Source organism: Fukomys damarensis, unplaced genomic scaffold (assembly GCF_012274545.1).
Source record: "Fukomys damarensis isolate Sample0158 unplaced genomic scaffold, DMR_v1.0_HiC HiC_scaffold_16, whole genome shotgun sequence".
Lineage (NCBI taxonomy): Eukaryota > Metazoa > Chordata > Mammalia > Rodentia > Bathyergidae > Fukomys > Fukomys damarensis.
In genome coordinates this window covers 68876027-68895093 of record NW_022900928.1, presented here as the reverse complement: position 1 = coordinate 68895093, position 19067 = coordinate 68876027, and the positions used below count along the sequence as shown (strand labels likewise).

Sequence of the window (19067 nt, the reverse complement as noted above, 5' to 3'; positions counted from 1 at the left end):
TAAACCAAAAATAGATCAGTGGTTACCTAGGGCCGGGAAGAGATCAACTGCAGAGGGAGACAAAACTTTCTCTGGTAAAGAAAATTTCTAAATCCTGATACTGGTGTATAAATTTGTCAAGGCTAATTAAACTGTACTATTGAAATGGATACACTATGTAAATTATATCTCCTCTAAGCTAACCAAAAACAAACAAAAAATGGACAGAAATCACCAGTACAATTGCTGTCTTAATAGCTGAATGTGCCTTGAGCTTTTAGGTTTCTCTCTGTTTCTTCTTTTGGTAGAACATGTCAGAGGTCCAGTTTATATTTAAATAAATGGCTTAGGGGCTAGGGGTTTAGCTCAGTGTTGCCACCACCTACCTCACAGACACAAAAATAAGCAAACAAACAAATAAATAAATGGCTTAGCAAAGTTATAATCATAAAATAGAGGAAGGTCCAGTAAATGATGCAGTGAATAAAAGCCTATGATGTGAATACTTTTAAGTTGTGACTAGCTTTTGATGCCAGTATGCTATTTTGTGATTAAGTGTTTGAGTATCAAAAGTTGTCAAGATACTTAGAAAAATCTATAAAGTACACAGTCTGCCTCTTGGGGATTTAATCAATACATTAAACCTTTTATCAAAAGTTTTAAAAATCATGATTAATAAAGTATATAAATAGTACAAAATATTTAGCATTTGATGTTTATGATTAATCAAAGAAATAGGATTTTTTTACAAAATTTAACGTATGTGTAATTTAGTAGTATGATCTTCAAGTTGACCATACAGATTTAAGGAAACACACATAACTTGCAGTGCCAGGGATCAAACCTAGGATGCACCTCCAGTCCCAGGACAGTATTACTGAAACAAGTATTCTGTGGAGTTTTTGTATACGAAAAACCCAACAGTAAAGTTCACTGATACATGGCTTACACTTACTTCTTGCCATGTGGAAATTTCTTCTTCAGGAAAGCCATTTATTCTATCATCAAATTTTGTAGGCTAGCATTATGGTTTATAGCAATGTTTTAAAAATGAAGTTATACAGAAAAATTATGCAATCTAGTTTACCTCTTATAATTTACAGTAAATACTGTATCATTTTTAATTTTACTTCATGATTTCCTCTGCAGCCCCTACCTCCAATTCATTCCAATGTCTTTTATCTTCCAGTTTTAAGGTGTAAACACCCAGACATTTCCCCTTTCCCTCTGCAACTTCTACTGAGGTCCTATCCAAGTCATGACGATAATCATTGAGCCTATAAAGGAAAAGCATCAAGTACAATTTAGACAAACACCTTAGTTGACATTTGAGTGTTTCTAACTCAAACATAGTTGTTTTGTTCATTTACATATTAAAAAAACAAACAAAAACCAAGGTCGTGCAATCAGAGTGGCAGAAGTAGCACACACTCGTTCATTTGTGTTCATAGCTCTCTTCAACTCTTGGTCTGCTTTTCCTTGGTATAATCAACCTTTTTTTTTGAGCATCCATTAATACCCAGAGCATTGTGTTAAGAGCTGTGTAGACAGATTCATGACTCCCTAATCAGCACTCCATTACCAATTTGGACATGGTCAGATTCAGGGATACTGGTAGGTTTCGTTTCCAGGTTGATTTTGAGTGAGGGAAAACGTCTTCGGGAGGGACAATCTTTGATTCCTCTTTGCTTCTCCTTTTTACTCCCTGAAAGTACTTAACAAATGTCAATGAAAACAGTTAATGAAAACAATTTGGTGGGTTAAAAGAGAGCATAAGAACAGATTAAATGTATGTACTGCATTGCTTGCTATTTGGAATTCATTAAACACACCCTGAAGAGAATGACATCTTCACCAATTTATTTAATACATTCAGCAAAGTATTTATTGAACCTCAATTACATCTCAAGCATTTTGTAAAAATGCATGGATTAATGCCATGATGATTCAGACATTTCTACTTTCAAGGTCTAGAACAAATACAATGTACATAACAAAAAAAGGTGACCAAAAGCAGGAACTGCTGAAATAATACTGTCAGTCAAGTGTTTTTAGTATTAAGTTACAAAGACTAGGAAAGAAAATTCTTTTCCCTTAGTTATTTCCTGCTGCCTTCCACTGGGGGTCACTTACAAACAGGAATTAACTGCCCACAGTTCTAGAGGCTAGTAAATTCAAGATTAAGGTGCCAGAGGGCTTGGTGTCTGGCAGACTCAATCGCTTTCCATAATGGCTCTTTGGTGCTGCATCCTCTCTGGAGGAAACAAATGCTGGGTCCTCACATGATGGGAAGAATTAAAACAGGGATAGAGCTCCTTTATACCTTTAGTCCCATTCGTGAGGGCATGGCTTAATCACTCATAATGGTCCTACCTTTAACACTATCATATTTGGTTTTAATGTATGAATTTCAAGGCTCTGTTCAGACCACAGCACCGAAGTTGTTTAGTTGGATAACGTAATTTCTGCTCTCCATGACAAATGCATGACTTCACCCTTTTTTCTACCTAAATTAATCCCAAATCTCTGCTCTGATCTATCTCCCAGACATCATTCCTCTGTAAAATAACTTCCTGTACTATAAACAGCACCCATTAAAAATTGAACCCATAATTCTCCCCCATACCTATCCCTGCTTTCTTGATAGGAGGAAAGAAACAAGGGGAAGAGCAGATTCATAGCATTCAGTGTTACAGACACAAGGGAGGAAGATGAAGACACACTAAATGTGGGTTTTTGAAATCATCTCCATCTATCTCCAATTTCTACCAGAAAAGTAAAAAAATGTAACTTTGATTTTCCCCTTTAATTCTGTAACTATAAAAGGTTTCAAAGTCAAGGAGGAAAGAAAGTTTTTCAATTGCTGTTCCTATAGGAAGGAATTTAGGTCCTTACTTCCCTGAATATTCTTTGAACTCCTCTAATAGAAAATAGAATATAATGAAGCATTAAAAAAGTAAACTTGGAATTACTCAACACAATTCAGCTTAAAAAGACCAAAACTTTAACAAGGGTGAAAAGGCAGAGATTAATTTGACTATTCTTAATACTTTTTAGAACTTTTCTTTCTCCTCATAAATTACATCCTTTCCTCTGTATTAGCTAAACAGGAATAAAACCTTGATATCATTTTCACAATGATACTGGTGTATGGAATTAAAGATACTAAGACAACTAGCACAGGGAAAATTTGAAATGAGCTCATTTATCACTCTAATATCTTTATTTCCATTTCCCTCATGAAGAGGGTAATAAACCACATGGATGTGGTAAAGTTTGCTATCTATTCAAGAAACTGGCTTCTCCTTCATCCCTGCATATAGCCAGACACAGCTAGGGATGAATTTTGTCCAGTCTAGTGGGCTGTGATTGAGTTTTCTCCAAGAAATGGGAACAAAAGACATATATATATACCACTTCGAGGTACAGCTCAGAGAAACTCTTCATGCACAGATGTTTCCTTCTTCCCCCATGTCCCCCTTCGACAAACTGGATTCTGGGCTAATACAAAGGAAGAGCTGTAAGATGGAGCTTGAGATGCAGAACGAATATGTGGAAAGCTGCCCACTCACCAGGAACAGCTGCACTACAAGAAGTAAACCCTGCATAGCTACTTCACTTCTTTGAGTCTTAGTTTCATCATGTCAAAGACTCACAGCAATGCCTGATGGAGAAAAGCTCAATACATATTAGATGTCACTGTTATTAAGAAACAAATTTACTTCTCTTTAATTTCCTTCTTACTCTTGGGCAAAGTGAAGCACTGGGCTGGGTGGGACTAGCGAAAAGTACTCAACTCCATTTACCTGTTAAAAAAAGTGGTACACTGAATTCAACATTTTAAAAATTGAAAATCATTTTCTTCTAGATCCCAGGCATTACACTTTATGACTAGTCTCCTGCTAAAATACAGTGGTACCTTGGTTCACAAACTCAATTCTCTCCACAATTCTGGTTGTAAACCAAACTAGATGAGAACCAAATCAAACTGCCCCATAAGATCAACATGGAAACTAACTATAAATCTGATAAAATGTGAGACATAAAAAGAATGTAATAATCCCCTTCGCTCTTCCTCTATTTGACAATGAGCATCTGGGAAGGTTCTAAAACAGTTTTAACAATCTAATACCTGGTTTCAAATTTACAACAATTTGTATAAAGACTATTTTGTACTACTACAATATTTATCTGATGCAGTTTAACAACAGTATGATACTTTACTGATTTTACATAAATAGCAATAGAATATCTTTAAAATTATGTTTTTCCAACACATTTCTTACAACACACATTTTTTTTATGAAAGTGTTTGTTAAAACTTTTTGAGGAGGTAGGGGAAAGTTATCAGAGAGAGAAATAGGAGAATGAGATTTGCACACACATCTTCCGATAAATTTTATTTCATTTTTCTTTTTTGGTACCAGGAATCGAACTCAGGCAGGTACGGCACCACTGAGCTACATTCCCAGCCCAAATTATTTCCTTTTATTCTTATTCAGATTTGTAACTTTGAAAAATATCAAAAGTGCAGTGCATCTATTTAATTAAAAAATCAGCAATGTCAAATATATTATTTGAGCATCAAATTTCCCTAATATACTATTTCTTAACTTTTATGCTTATTGAATAATAGTTTTCAATGGCAACCATCAATATCTTCAGTTAAATAATCTCATATCTGAATTAAATCATGATAGAGCTGTTATTTTTTAAAAATTCCAATTTACTGTCACTGGTATAAACACTAATATATCAGCTTTTTTTCCACACTGATGTTTCTAATTGAGCAAAGTTCTAGAAGTAGTCATCATCATACCAATACTGAAGAATTAACCATTCCTCAAACAAGGAACCATCTCTACATTAGTATTTTTTGGTTATGGTACTTAGCTGTGGAATTATTGAACACAATGAATTTTTCTTACTGACTATGGGTAGACCAAGGCAAAAGGATATACAGCCAGGTCCCTTCAGTAGTTTATTCTTTCTTATTTAAAACTGTTGTTGAGGCTATAAAAACAATAGATCTGCTGGTCGGAAAGATACAAACTGTCCTTGGACCAGCACTCAGTATTTGAAACATGGTATTAGAATCTTGGTGTTCTCGGCATCTTCCTTTGATTTACCACAATGTTACTCAGCAGTGTGCACAATGCTGATTATCAAGTGATGCCACATATTGCCATGTATCTTCACTGGGTATCAATTATTTCTCCTTATTAAAAATAACTAAGATTTGGGCAATAATCTACTCTATCTTTTTAAGCTCTCCATTGCCTAATTTTTCATTTTTATAACCGTTTTCTGAAGGGCTATTGCACTTCTGTTCTGTCATATTCTTCACATAACTATGTGGTCCCTTCCCCTCAAAGGAAGAAGGATTTTTGAATGAGCCTCCAATTCTGTCCCACAATGTGAAGTACTGTCCATAGTTATAGTCAAAGAACAGGTGGTGGTCTGTATGATGAGCTGAGCCATTAATAAATGGCCTAAACATCCGAGGGACACGAAAATCACCATCATGAATGGAAATTGTCCAAACATTAACAAAGATGTACAGACCTAAGTAAACCAACTTGTGTAATGGAAAAACAAAAGGGTATATATGGTAAGGTAGACTCTGAAGAAAGCCATCCAGTGGGTGAAAAGCATGACTTGCAAATGGAGTAGTAACCTTCCACATATGATGAGGTTTATGTATGCGCTAAAGAAGAAAGGAACATAATTAGCACCATGAGCTTTACCCAGTGTAACAGTCAACTTAACTTTGCATACTCATGTTATGAAGACAACCTAATTAAAAGATCCCTTTGGAACCAGCAAAAAAGCTTTATAAAAGACCCTCCTTCTTTAACCCACCAGCAAAATTTCAACATAGTCCCTCTAGATCCACCAAAAAAAAAAAAAAAAAAAAAAAAAAAAAAAAAAAAAAAAAAAAAAAAAAAAAAAGAACAAAATGTACCTGCTGACTCTGGCTACTTAAACATTTACTAAAGGAAATTCTTGGGAAAGAGAATAAAATTGATAATCATACATTGCTGAAATGTATAATATTATTTCCCCTTCTAATGACTCTACCTTGTATACAAGTTTATGATGAAGGCCTCTGTGAATCCAATAGATCAGCATGTCGGTGAAAAAGAGGAAGGATATTATACTAACAATGAGTTGTAACCAGCCTAGAAGAGACAAGAGGAAACAGGAGAATCAAGATTTGGCTCCTAGGACTAGAGTTCACTTTTCACATGTCCATGTAAATTTAAAATGGAATCCTAGATTCAAACAACATAAACTGTTTTGGCTAACTCAATACATTATAAATTAATCTCCCCTCACTCTATGAAATCTGGTCATTATCTTATTGTTCTTCTCACAAGAACTTGAAATGTCCAACATTTAATTGATTTCTTTTTTTACATTAATTTTTAACTGATATACAAAAGACAAAATTTTACCTATCAATGTGTAATTTCTTATTAAATAATAAAGATACATAAGACAGAAAAGGTCATTCCTGAGACACGTTATTTTATTTAAATCCCTGAGAATACTACTACTTGATCATTTTCCTTCGTAATAACCTTCCTAAATCATTATCTTAACAATAGGATCTTCTTGCTTAGGAACCTATTTTTTTACTAAATGCTTCCAGCCTATCATTAATCCATAAACTGATCCTTTCTGACCTTTTCAACCTTATCATTCCCACACTTCTGCTCTAACCAGGTGAGTTTACTCAGTGCCCTGAAATCTTGATACTCTTAATATCTGCCCCTTTACTCACATATCCCATAAATCTAGAATGCTCCCCTTCCCTCTATTTTTAAGTCATATGCCTAATCATTTTTCAAAGCCCAGGCAATTCTAGTGTATAATGCTGCCCCCTTCATTAAGTAGCTGACCTCTCACTTTTAGAGCATGGTTTTAGGGCCAGCATGCCTGGGTTCAAGTCTTAGATCTACCACTCAATTGCTGAGTAAAGTAAGCAAGTTACTGAAATACTGCATGCACCTAATCTACTTGCCTACAGAAGAAACAAAGTAATAGCTGCCACCTCACAGAACTGTTGTAGGAATAAATGGCTTTGACACATGAGAAGAGCTTAGGACTGTCATTAGCACATTTTAATACTCAGTAAATGCTAACTGCTGTTCTTGTATTCCATAGTCTAGATACTAAAAATATATCTTGATGAAATAGTTTTAGAATTTTAAAGACTTAATTATTGCAAGACTGCTTACAACAGAAACAAATATAAATATCTAAAGGTCTAGTGATTAGCAATTAATAAATGATAGACATATATACAATGAAATACTCTAACTAATGCACTATTTAATGTCAACATTTATTGATATGAAATTATGCCCATATTTATTGAGGTGGAAAAAGCTTGGTGCAAACCAGTATGTACAATACAATTCCATTTTTGCCACATAAATAATGACATATACAGACAGAAAAGTGGGCAGATATGTGACAAAAGATTTAGTTTCCAGGTAATAGGACAATGAATTCTTTTTTTTCTCCCTCATTGAGTTTATTGGTACATTTTAGGTATACAGTACAGTTGCATTCATCATTGGGATCTTGTACCTTTACATTAAATTCTTAAAAACTCATATTTTCAGTTTTTTAGCAATATTCATGTGCCAGTTGAATCACTTTTTAAAGTTTGGATTCAAGAAAAATAACAAGAAATAAGGTTATCCTTCTTTACGGCAGAGCAGTACTTCATTATATGAATAAAAACCCACATCTTCTTTATCCATTTGTTTACAAGACATAGCTAGTACAAACGATGAGCTTGAGACATTTACAGCTAAATGGATGCACCCTGAGACCATACTCTTAGGTGAGATAAATTGGACACACATATTTAAATGCCACATTCTCTGGTGTGAACTGAAACTGGAAATAAGGACTGAGACATACAATGGATGTTGGGAAATGGGAAGAAAGTGTTCTAATGGGAAGGAGAACAAGGAGCAGGAGGGAGAAAGGGAAAAGGAAAAAAAAGTCAAATAGAAGTTAAAAATGGAAACAAAGCTTCTGTATATAAGGAGGGGAAGGGTCGGGGTGGGAGAAGAGGCAGGATATATTATATAAAGGGTCAATTTCCCTATGATTAATATTATCATTATATATAATCTAAATCTAAAATATACCAATAAATGTTTTGCTTAAAAAAAAAAAAAAAAAAAAGGAAACAAATTCAAGGGCCTATCTGATCACTTAATTTTCTCCCAGGCACAATTTCATCTATAATAGACTTTAAAGTTGATAGACAAAATAAAGGAAATACACAAATGTGGCAAGATATGAATGCATGAAAGCAGAACACAAAAATCAACTAAGCAATTTAAATGAAGGAAAGGAGAAGGAGAATTGTTTCTGTAAAGAAATCAGCCCAGTTTAGGCCAGACTCCTGACTGCTGTCTTCTTTACTTACCATGGGGAAACTCTATGTCGTCATATAATTTGCTGTAACCTCTCACCTCTAACAGGAACAATGCAACAGTAGGAATACTGATCCATGGCATTGACTGGATGGTGAATTTAATCTCTCGATAGACTTGATTCTGAAAATAAAATGTCCAGTATTTAAGAGTTACAAAAATCTGTGTTCAACAAAAATGGCATAAAATGTTTCGTATTGAAACTCTCTTACATGTATTAAGGGACATCTCCATATTGTTTTTCTACAAAATTTCAAAACATGAGAGCACATAAGCAAAATAATTTTGTATTGAGCAAATAACATAACTACCTTAAATTCTAAAATCTTTTCTCCTTCCCACAAAATTTTCATTCTAAATCTCTATTTATAAAATAATCATTTCTTTCATAATTACCTTCTATCCCCAACCTTATTATTAACGAGAATGTAGCTCAGCAGTGCAGCACTTGCCTAGCATGTGGGAGACCCCAAGTTCAATTCCTGGTACCAAAAAGGAAAAAGAAACAAAAAAGACTCCCCCCAAAAAAGCTCCTAAAAATTTTTTTTAGTCCTTGGAGTAACTGACAAATACAAATAATTGAATGACTAAAACAATTCTAATGATGTGAATTTGAATCTCCTGACTAAAGAAAAACATACATGTTTAAAGCACATTGTAGTTTGTGAAAGTCAAACAACATAATTAAATAAATGAGTACATTTATTGTTCATCAATACTGTATTAGCAAAAATATTCTCATCCATGTATTTAGCAAGGTAAGATAGTAGTCTTATAACAAAAAAAAAATTAAGATTCACTCATATATTTAAATTAAGGGATGAAGAGTATCACTCAGAAAAAAAGCTAATCCATTTTAGGGGCTGGTTTCAAAAACTTTAATGGTTACATATACCCAATTTAATCTGAAAATCCGGCAAAAGATCATATATTTTTACTATATATCACAATTTATTTTACTGTAACAGTAGTTAGAAAATAGCTAAGAAAATATCTTACCTCTAAAAATTGTGGATGTTTCATTAATGAATGGTCATAGATAAAATAATAGCTCAGTGTTGCACAGAAGAAATAAAGGACAAAAGCACCAAGGTTTGTTACAATCAGGAGACTAATAGTTTGTCGAAATATGTCATCCTCTGGCCATGTGGATGGATATACATATGGTGTAAAAAAATAATAATCTGTGCCACTGAGAACATAGTCCATCTTCGACTCTGAAAGATAAATGTGCAACAATTACTTATCGTGTCTGTATTTTTCTAAGCAAAACTTTCTCAGAAAAACCATGCATGAAGTTTCCAATTTAAGATTATATACAGCATAAGGCTGGGGATTCAGCTCGGCGGTTCGGTGGCCTGCCTCGCAAGTGCAAGGACCCAAGTTCGATCCCCGGTACCAAAAAAAGAAAAAAAAAAGATTATATACAGCATAAGGCTGGGGATTCAGCTCGGCGGTTCGGTGGCCTGCCTCGCAAGTGCAAGGACCCAAGTTCGATCCCCGGTACCAAAAAAAGAAAAAAAAAAAGACTATATACAGCATATAGTCTCTTGGCAATAGATTCCTCCTCTAAATGCCATTTTAGCATCAGAAGAGATCTAAATACCATCTCCAGTCCAATCTCCTTATATTATACACAAAGTCACTAAAGCTCAGCTAGAGAAACAGAGGCCCAGAAAGCTTTTCCTTCTTCTAAGGCCACCAAGCTAATTAAGTGACATAAACGCAGCTCTAATTCCATGTTAGGGCTCCTGTGGCAACATGGCATGTCACAAAGACAGGAATGGAGAAGACCAGGTACTCAATGGTTACAAGTTTCATCTCATCTCTGTCCTCTGAAGGACTCATATTTCAGATTTTTATTTCAGAGCTGACACCCAAGAGGAACTCCTCAAAAGGTACCGATGCTGCCACCACAACCAGGAAGTCAGGGACTACCTGCTCTGTGAACTCCCAATGACAGCACAAGGGCAGAACTACTTTCCCAGTTAAGAACTAGAAGACATTTATCTCTTTCCTTTTAATCAGTATTTTAGTGTGAGGCTGGCAAACTGTGGCCTGGAGGTGAAACTCAGAATCAGTTTCAAAACATTCATGTGTCCAAATGTCACATATCACCTTCTCACTACTTTTCTATTACTACAAGGAGGGTTGAGTCCTTGTAAGAAACAAAGTCAAAGATATTTTACATTTTTTCACTAGTATATTTTGGCACATAATGAATGTTTACATCACAGGATATGGGTACATAAGACACATTCCATCTAGATCCTTTTTATTGCCTGTTCTCCTCACCATCCTTCCATCTAAACTTTTCCAGGAAAAGTTTGCCAGCTCCTACTCCTCATGTTTAAATTTTAGAAAAACTTTACTCATTCAGTAAATACTTTAGTCTACTGTAGAGTCACAGTACTATTATAATGCAGTTCGGCAACATGGTTTTTGTGATCTGATCACTTATGATATACTTATTCTTCACCACAGTGTTTGCAAAGAAAAATGAGTTCAACATTCTAAAAAATCTCTCTTAAGTTTTGAACAACAAAAAATCAGCCTGACCACTGACTGACCATATGAGATTTCAGGTGCTGAAATGGCCTTTATCTGCTACATACTGGGCCATGTAATTATGTACTGACTTATGAAATAGCCTATATAGAAGAAAAATTCTTAAAATATTTATGCCTTTATTTGCAGCCCACACTCAGCTATACCCAGATTCCCCACAAGATTTCCCCACTGTAGCCCACAGGGATTTAGACAGTCTCTTAAAAACAATAATACTTACCCAGCATTCAAAATGATAGTGATATAAAAAGATTGATAATGAGAACTCTTGCTTCCACCCATGTCTTTACACAGTGTAATTGTCATCTCTCTTCTAGCACTATCAATCCTTATGCTGTTTTTTAATGTAAGAGCAAACAACTACAAATTTTTCTTTCCCTTCTTCCCTACAGAAAGTAGTGTATGCTATATACTGTGAAATGCCTTTTTTTAACATAATAAATATCTTGGAGATCTTCCCATCTCCATATAAATAGCACCCCACCCCCGTTGTTGTTGTTTTGAGACAGGGTCTCACTACTTAGTTGAGACTGACCTGGAACTCACTATGTAGCCCAGGCTGGTCTTGAACTCACAGCACTCCTCATGCCTCAGCCTCCCAAGTGCTGGGGATTACAGGCATGTGCCACCACACCCAGCAGTCTTGTTGTTTTTTAAACAATTTTATTGAGATACAATTTACATAAAATTCATTTTGAAGTGCATGATTCGTTAGCTTTTCAGCACATCCCCAGAGGTGTGCAATCATCACCACTATCTAATCTCAGGATATTTTCATCACAACAAAAATCTCCATTCTCTATACTATTAAGCTTTTTAGGTTAATATTTCTTATCAAATCTGAGGAGTCTGGCATCACTATTTCTTAAACTCTAATATTTCTCTCTACTCTTTATAGAAATTCCATTACGCTTATATGGTATGCTTGATAGGGTTCCACAAGTCTTTGAAGTTCTGTCCACTTTATTTTCTTTTCCTTGCAATACTGATAATTGAACCCAGGACCTCATGCATGCTAGGCAAGTGGTCTACTACTGAGCTACATCACCAGCCCTTTTTAAATTTTATTTTTGAGTCAGGGTCTTGCTAAATTGCTCAGACTGGCCTCAAACTAGTGATCCTCCTACCTGAGCCTCCAGAGCAGTTAGATTTAAAGGTTTGTGGACCACCGTGTCTGGTGTCTCCATTCTTCTTTTTTTTTCCTGACCTTCTGACTAGAAAATCTCAAACAATGTATCTTCAAGTCCACTAGTTTTCTTGTCAGCTTAAATCTGCTGCTAAACTTTTAATTTCAGTTATTGTACTTTTCAACTCCTGAATTTCTATTTGGTTCTTTTAAAAATAATCTCTATTACTTAACTAATGCTTTCTACTTGGTAGGAAATGGTTTCATACTTTCTTTTAGTTATTTAAACAGATTGTTCTTTAGTTCTCTTAAAATCTTTCCATTAGTTGATGTACAGTTTTTGTCCAATAAGTCCAACATCTGGGCTTTCTCAGGGACAGTTTATAGCAACTGTCTTTTTTAGTGTGTACAGGTCCATTTATTTGTATGTCTCATAATTTCTCTTGTGGAAAGGAATATTTTAAATAATGTAACATGGCACCTCTGGAAATCATATTATCTATATGTTTCCCTTCCCATCCCTAGGGTTCCATGTTGCTGTCAGTTAAGTGATTTTCCTGAATTAATTGTATAATACCTGTATTCTTTGTTGGGCACAATTACTGAAGACTCTAGTTTTGACTTATACAATTGCCTTAAAAGTCTCCCAGCCTCTGCGAAGGTGCTGCATGTGTTGGGTCATGATTTCAGTATTTCTGTGAATAGTTTAGAACTCTGACTTGGCCTTTACTTCTACCTTGAATGGATCTTCAAGGTCAAAGATGAAACATCAAGGTCTTTTCATTTTTTAGGTAGATGCACAGCCCTTTATCTCTTCTCATGGACATCTCATTGTCCCGAGTGACCTTTTTAATTTTTTGGTCAGACTCTTCTCAGGGCCTACTGGTAACAGCATCTCCAGGCGCCCTGATGTTTAAGAATGATTACTCTTGACAAACATCTTGGTAAAGATAGGATGTTTACAGTAAGCAAGTTCTAAAACAGGTCTAAGGAAGACAGTCCTTGAGAATGAAGTTTTTCAGGGTACTGTCAGTGAGGTCAAATAGAGACAATTCTCTGGGTTGGGAGTCATAGCAGAGCTGCAAAGTTGTGCTGTTTCCCCCAGTGGTTGCCAGGCTACTGTTTTTCAGTTGTTATAAGGCTGTTAGTTTTCAAAACTACCAGAGAGATGAAGAAAGGACAAGTTAAAATACTGTAAAGTTCATTATTCCTAGTGGGAGTTAGCAATTTTCCTTAAATTAATGCTTCTTAGAATTATTATAAACCTTTCCTTTCTAGTGATCCAAATATGCTGATTTTGAAAACTTTTGTCAGTGTTTTTTTTTTTATAGAGGAGCAGATTTCCAAAGGTTCTTACTGTGCTATTTTGGAAGTCGCTACTTCTTTTTACAGTATAGGTCTACCATTCCCATCTAAAACATCTGGCTGGCCTCAGGTACATTCTGAAATTCAGAATTTCTAGACTTTGCAAAGGTCACAAATATCATCATCACATTGGTATGTTTAGAAAATGTATGAATATTCACATTAAATTAGATAAATACTCTATAAACAGTATTATAGTTTATATGAGGACAATTTGTTATAATTTCATAATTACAAGTATAGTAAGCTACATATGTAACAGTCTAATAATTGATTATAGAATTGGTAAAGATTATGAAAACTATTACTTTTCTCTTTAAAACATTTGGTAAACTTTCAAATACATACAAAATCAAAACTCAATCCCTGTGGATATAGATGTTCATGTGTGCAAAAAAGACCCATTACTTCTGGTCACCTAAACAGTGACAATATGCCAGGATCAGGGTTCTCAGGTGATGACACACTGACACCCAAGATGGCCTTTTGAAAAGATTTCTACCAATGTCATGTCTTAGGAACATGTTTCTATGTGGTAACTATGGCCACAGTGCTTTAGTGATTCTGCCTCTGTGTTCACAATGTAGCACTGTCATCCTTCATGTTATCATTACTATCCCCAGGCTTATGTGTCTTTAAAAACCTCCCAGTAATTTCTCCATCATCCAACAAATGACTGACAGAAGCATCATGATCAATATGTGGCATTTCTTCTGACTTATTGTTTTTGGCTATTAAATGTATGGTTCAATTAATGAGGTTAGGTATCATCGTCTCACCCATGATAGAAAATCCTTATAGGTTCATTTTCTTTTTCTTTTTTTGGTACCAGGGATGGTACTCAGGACCTTGTGCTTGCAAGGAAAGAGGCAGAAGCACTGAGCTAAATCCCCGGTCCTGTAGGTTCTTTTTCAAATCCTAATGTCAGCTAAAATACTACACATTTATTAATGTGGATTTACCAACATCACTTGGGACATTAAGTAACTTTGAAAACAGACCTTTATGACTGAGCTCTTAAGTAAGTCTTGATTCTTGGGCCTCCATTAGCTGTGCAGACAGTGCAAATACTTTTTCAGGGCATGACACTCCTTGGCAAGAAAGGAAGTATTCCAGTCACAACATGTGTGTGTTTGGAGGTGGGGGTGGAAGAAATAAATGCCAGTAACATTACTTTTACGATAAAGTCACAAAATTGACTAGGAATAATAAAACTTTTAGTCTTTGCTATACTTTCACACTATTTTCTAAATTTCTGAATCCTTCCTTATTAATGCTGCTATTCTTCCTGAGTGCAGTTTTTCATATATACTAGGTTGTTTCATGATCAACACAGCAACGAGTGGCATTTATTTACTTCCTTATTGTCAAATATGCTTAATCAAACACAGTTAAGTTCTTCATTTTCTGTCCCATAGAAAAATTTTTCCTACTTTTCGTTAAGTTCTTGGTCTTTGCTGCCACTGTAAAACAATCTCTGTCTTCCTTATACCACACAGTGGTGGTTCCCACACTTTCTTCTTCAATAGGATGCCTGACAGACATATCATACACTATGCTATTAATAACAGATGTTCATTTATTTTCATTATCACTCATCAGGTTAATTCATTTTCTGTGTTTTCACATGCAATTAAATCCAAAGTAACAACACAACAACAAAAGTAAAATAGTATTAGCAAGCAAGACAGGAATACCTGGTAGGTGTACGGGGCTCTTCAGTCAATTAGAATTTGACATCAAATGAGTCTGAGGGCTGATCCTAAAGCAAAACCAAAAGCAAAACAATTGTCTGGTTCTCAGGTCTTTCCAGACTTGGAGACTGTGACTAACCTTATACTAGTACATGTCTACAAGCACTACAATCAGGTCAAAGAGAAATTGTACTTACAACCTTTTTTATAAGCACATAGTGTTAAATTCCTCCCATAGTGGACATTGTACTTTGTGAGTGCTCACACAATGGAGGATCATGCCTATTTCTCTACAACCTTACTAACAGAGGATATTATCACATTTTTAAACATTCATCAATTAACAGGAAAGAAGACACCCTGATGCATACTCAATCTAGATTCACCTTACAAGTATGGTTGAGCATTTATTTTTTATGTGAATAAAGTCTGTCCTTAATCCTTTGTCCATTTTCTCTTTGTGTTGTTTAGAGTTTCATAAAAATCAAACTCTACAAGCTCATTATTTATGAGTTTAGATTTTTGCTTATAATATGAATTAAAAATGTTTTTCATTACTTTTCAGGGAAAATATTAACACCAAATGCTAGGTATTAACATAAACAGTGAGTCCAGGGAACATAAACACTCAATTAAAAAGGATACTGCTATATCACTAAAGGTTGGTAAGAACTGGACTAATCTACATGTTACCTATTCAGATACTCCTTGGGCTTATGTCCCAGTGAACTTACCACAAATAGAAAATATCAACTATTAAGTGCCTTTAATACACCTAACCTACCAAGAATCCTAGATCAGCAACACAGAACAATACAGTTTTGGCTGTTTCTCCTGATGCTGGACTGGCTGACTGGGATGACCAGAAATAAGAGCATTACACTGCATATTACAAGCCACGGGAAAGATCAAAATTCAAAATATGATTTCTAGTGACTGCAAATCACTCTGATATCAAGACAAAAAGAAATCTTACTTTGAACTATCATTAAGTAATAGGGATCATCTGTAATGCCATAGAGCCCTAATTCAATACCTTACTGTACATAGAATAGTACAGTGCAACTAAAAAAAGAACCCAAACATTAATTAGAAATCTTCTTCGTTCAATCTTTATTATCATAAATAATACATAACAATTCAGTCCTTAAAAGAATCTCAGTCCTTCACTTTTCAGCTGGGCATGAAGGCACACACCTGTAATCCTTGAACTCTAGGAGGTTGAGGAAGGAGGACTGCAAATTTAAGTACAGCCTGAGCAATTTAGCAAGACTCTGACTCAAAATTAAAAATTAATAAAGGACTGGAATGTAGGTCAATATAAAGACCCTGGGTTCAGTCCCTAGTATGGAAAAAAAACCAAAAACAAAAAAACAACAAAAACCCCCACAAAACCTAAGAAAGCCTCTCTAATTTTCCTTTTATTGCAAGACCATGTTGATTGTGTTCATTTGTATATTCCCTGCACATCATTGCTCAACAGTAAATCAGTGCCTGGAAGGAGGAAATGCCTCTCAGTTAATCTAGAGGAAGTTCCAATATTATGTCAACCCCGTTCTCAGTGTTCTTAAATTTCGGTTCTAATTAATTGTATTTGGTGAATGCATGCACAAATACACTGTAATTTCTGACACCTAACATTAAAAAAAGTGTGATGGATACGTTTTCAAAACTACAATTAAATTTCAAAGTATGTTTATATTCCAACCCACATGTGTAAAACAGAGCTAATGAGACCTAAGTAATAGAATTGTAGAATTAGTCTTCTGACACCATCTACCCTCAGGAGATACTCAACAAATAGGAATTACTACAATTACTATTGTGGGAGCCAAAGTTGAGTCTAAATTAAGGCAGAAAAGGTGCCATTTGATTTTTTTTTTTGCAAAATAATTGGTAATAATTATGATTAGCATTTGCCATATACTAGGAACTGTAAATATATATATATATTAACTCATTGAACCCTTTCAAAAAAACTCCAAGATACTGGTATTATCCTTATTTTACTGATGAAGAAGGTGGACACAGAAAATTCAAGTAACCTGTCCAAAGTCACAGAGTAAATGAAGGCAGGAGCTAGCATCCAATCACACAAAGAGGTTGCAAAGCCCATGAACTTCACCCAGGTCCTACTTACTGCCTCTTTACCACTATGTCAACTATTCGACTTCTCACATTTAAAAAATTATTAGTGAGTCTTTAAGCTCAAGATATAAGGGTTACATCCCCTAAAGTTAGGGGCTAACCCTAAGTACTACTGCTTGAAACAGGTGTTTATATTAAATATTATTTGTCCTTGCAAAAACAGACATTTTCGTTCTTTTCTTTTTTCTTTCTTTTTTTCCAGTACCAGGATCGAGCTCGGGTCCTTGCCCTTGAGAGGCAGGCAGTGGGACTACTGAGCTAAACGCCCGGCCAAAGAGACCCTTTTTTTTTTTTTTTTTACATAGTCTCACTATGTAGTTGAGACTGACCTGGAACTCACTATGTAGCCCAGGCTGGTCTCGAACTCATAGCAATCCCCCTGCCTCAGCCTCCCAAGTGCTGGGATTACAGGTGTGCGCCACCACACCCAGCTAAACAGACCTTTTCTTAAAACACTCAACAAAACACTACTAAGCTCAGAATGACTGCACCTACTATTCCTTTTTCCTGATCTTAAAAAATATAGGTAATAACAGTTAACACTGAGAACCATGTATTGTGAAAACTGTCCCAACTCTATGATGCAGGTATGTCTATAATAATCCACTACACACACAGGATGCTGAGATCAGGATTATTTAAATAATCTGCCCAGTCACAAGTAACAGCTATGATGTACAGTACATTCTATGGCCTGTTCTCTTACCTACTACATTGTCTCAAGATGTTATATATGCCACTGAAGAATTCTAATTACATTATATAACGAGCATAAAAGCACTCTGCAAATGATTATGGGTCATTTACTTAGTATTAGATATTTACCATAGGTAACTGAAAAAGGGATGACAGTGATATAAAGATGACCACTTATATGGGTTCCGGTTAACAATACCAGGTTGATACAGACTTTTCAGTTCGGTAACTTTCTCTATGGAGGCAACGTTTTCATCTACACCACCTTGAAAATTTGTCAGGACACAGCAGTTTTCTTTTTACGATGGTAAAGTAATAACATCCTACTCCCTTCTAGTCATCTAAAACTGGAGGCTGCCGTCTCTCTATTCTAATTACATTGCAGAAATGACAGATACTGACCAATTCTTCGGCCTGACTCCTTTGCCCCTTAAGAAAAAGAAAAAAAAAAATCATTCCCGGAAGGGAGGGAAATCAGTAGCAAAGTAAAGCATGACAGTCTTCAGCGGCCACACTTCCCGCTACAGCCAAAATCAAACAACGCCCAGTCCTTGCCCAAACCGCTCCACTTTCCTTCCAGTCCAGGCCTCGCCCTGGGTGCAGGGACCTTGTCCCAGCCCCAGCGCGCCGCCCGAGGCTGCTCAGCCGCAGGTGACAGGCTCCCGTCATCCTCGGCCCCGCGCCCGCTCCGGAAGGCGCGCCCGGGACCGGCCCGGCGCCCGGCACCTGGGAGGCATGTAAGAGACCCCAGAGACGCCGGGAGAAAGGAAGGTCGTGGCACTGGCACTGGCTCCCGATCCCCCCCGGGACCGCGTCACGGATGTATTCCGCCGTTGGGCTCCGTGCCCTCGCACCTACCTGTGCAAGGTCGGGCGTCGCTTCAGACTACACCGCTCGGTTAAGTGCTGCGCCTGGTTTCTGCGAGCCAATGCGCCAGAGGAGAGAACCTTAGCCACGCGCTGGCGGCAGGCGCGGCAGCCAATCAGCGGCCGGCATCATAAGCTGATATGACGGCGGATCGCGCGACTC

General features: G+C 36.2%; 1 protein-coding gene across 5 annotated transcripts; it reads right to left on the bottom strand.

The window, feature by feature from the left end:
* Nucleotides 1-4994: 4994 nt before the first annotated feature.
* On the bottom strand, nt 4995-18997 carry Sc5d (sterol-C5-desaturase). Of its 5 annotated transcripts, XM_010629231.3 has the most exons (8): nt 18897-18997; nt 18441-18467; nt 15198-15262; nt 14502-14591; nt 9441-9658; nt 8435-8564; nt 6061-6161; nt 4995-5686 (listed from the first exon to the last, which is right to left on the bottom strand). In XM_010629231.3, the coding sequence occupies exons 5-8, from the start codon at nt 9648-9650 to the stop codon at nt 5231-5233; spliced, it is 897 nt and encodes a 298-aa protein (XP_010627533.1). In that variant the 5' UTR covers nt 9651-9658; nt 14502-14591; nt 15198-15262; nt 18441-18467; nt 18897-18997; the 3' UTR covers nt 4995-5230. The 5 variants fall into 5 exon arrangements, with proteins under 5 accessions (XP_010627533.1, XP_010627532.1, XP_010627534.1 ...); XM_010629230.3 differs by lacking the exon at nt 14502-14591; XM_010629232.3 differs by lacking the exons at nt 14502-14591; nt 18441-18467.
* Nucleotides 18998-19067: the final 70 nt, after the last annotated feature.

What these genes read in the sequence shown, in the direction of transcription:
- Sc5d (XM_010629231.3), bottom strand. Translation starts at nt 9,650, where the DNA reads ATGGACTATGTTCTCAGTGGCACAGATTATTATTTTTTTACACCATAT. An exon ending in CGACATAGAGTTTCCCCATG is followed by an intron (nt 6,162 to 8,434) that starts GTAAGTAAAGAA and finishes TGTCTCTTCTAG; the next exon opens with GCTGGTTACAACTCATTGTT. An exon ending in ATCATAAACTTGTATACAAG is followed by an intron (nt 5,687 to 6,060) that starts GTAGAGTCATTA and finishes TTTCTTCTTTAG; the next exon opens with CGCATACATAAACCTCATCA.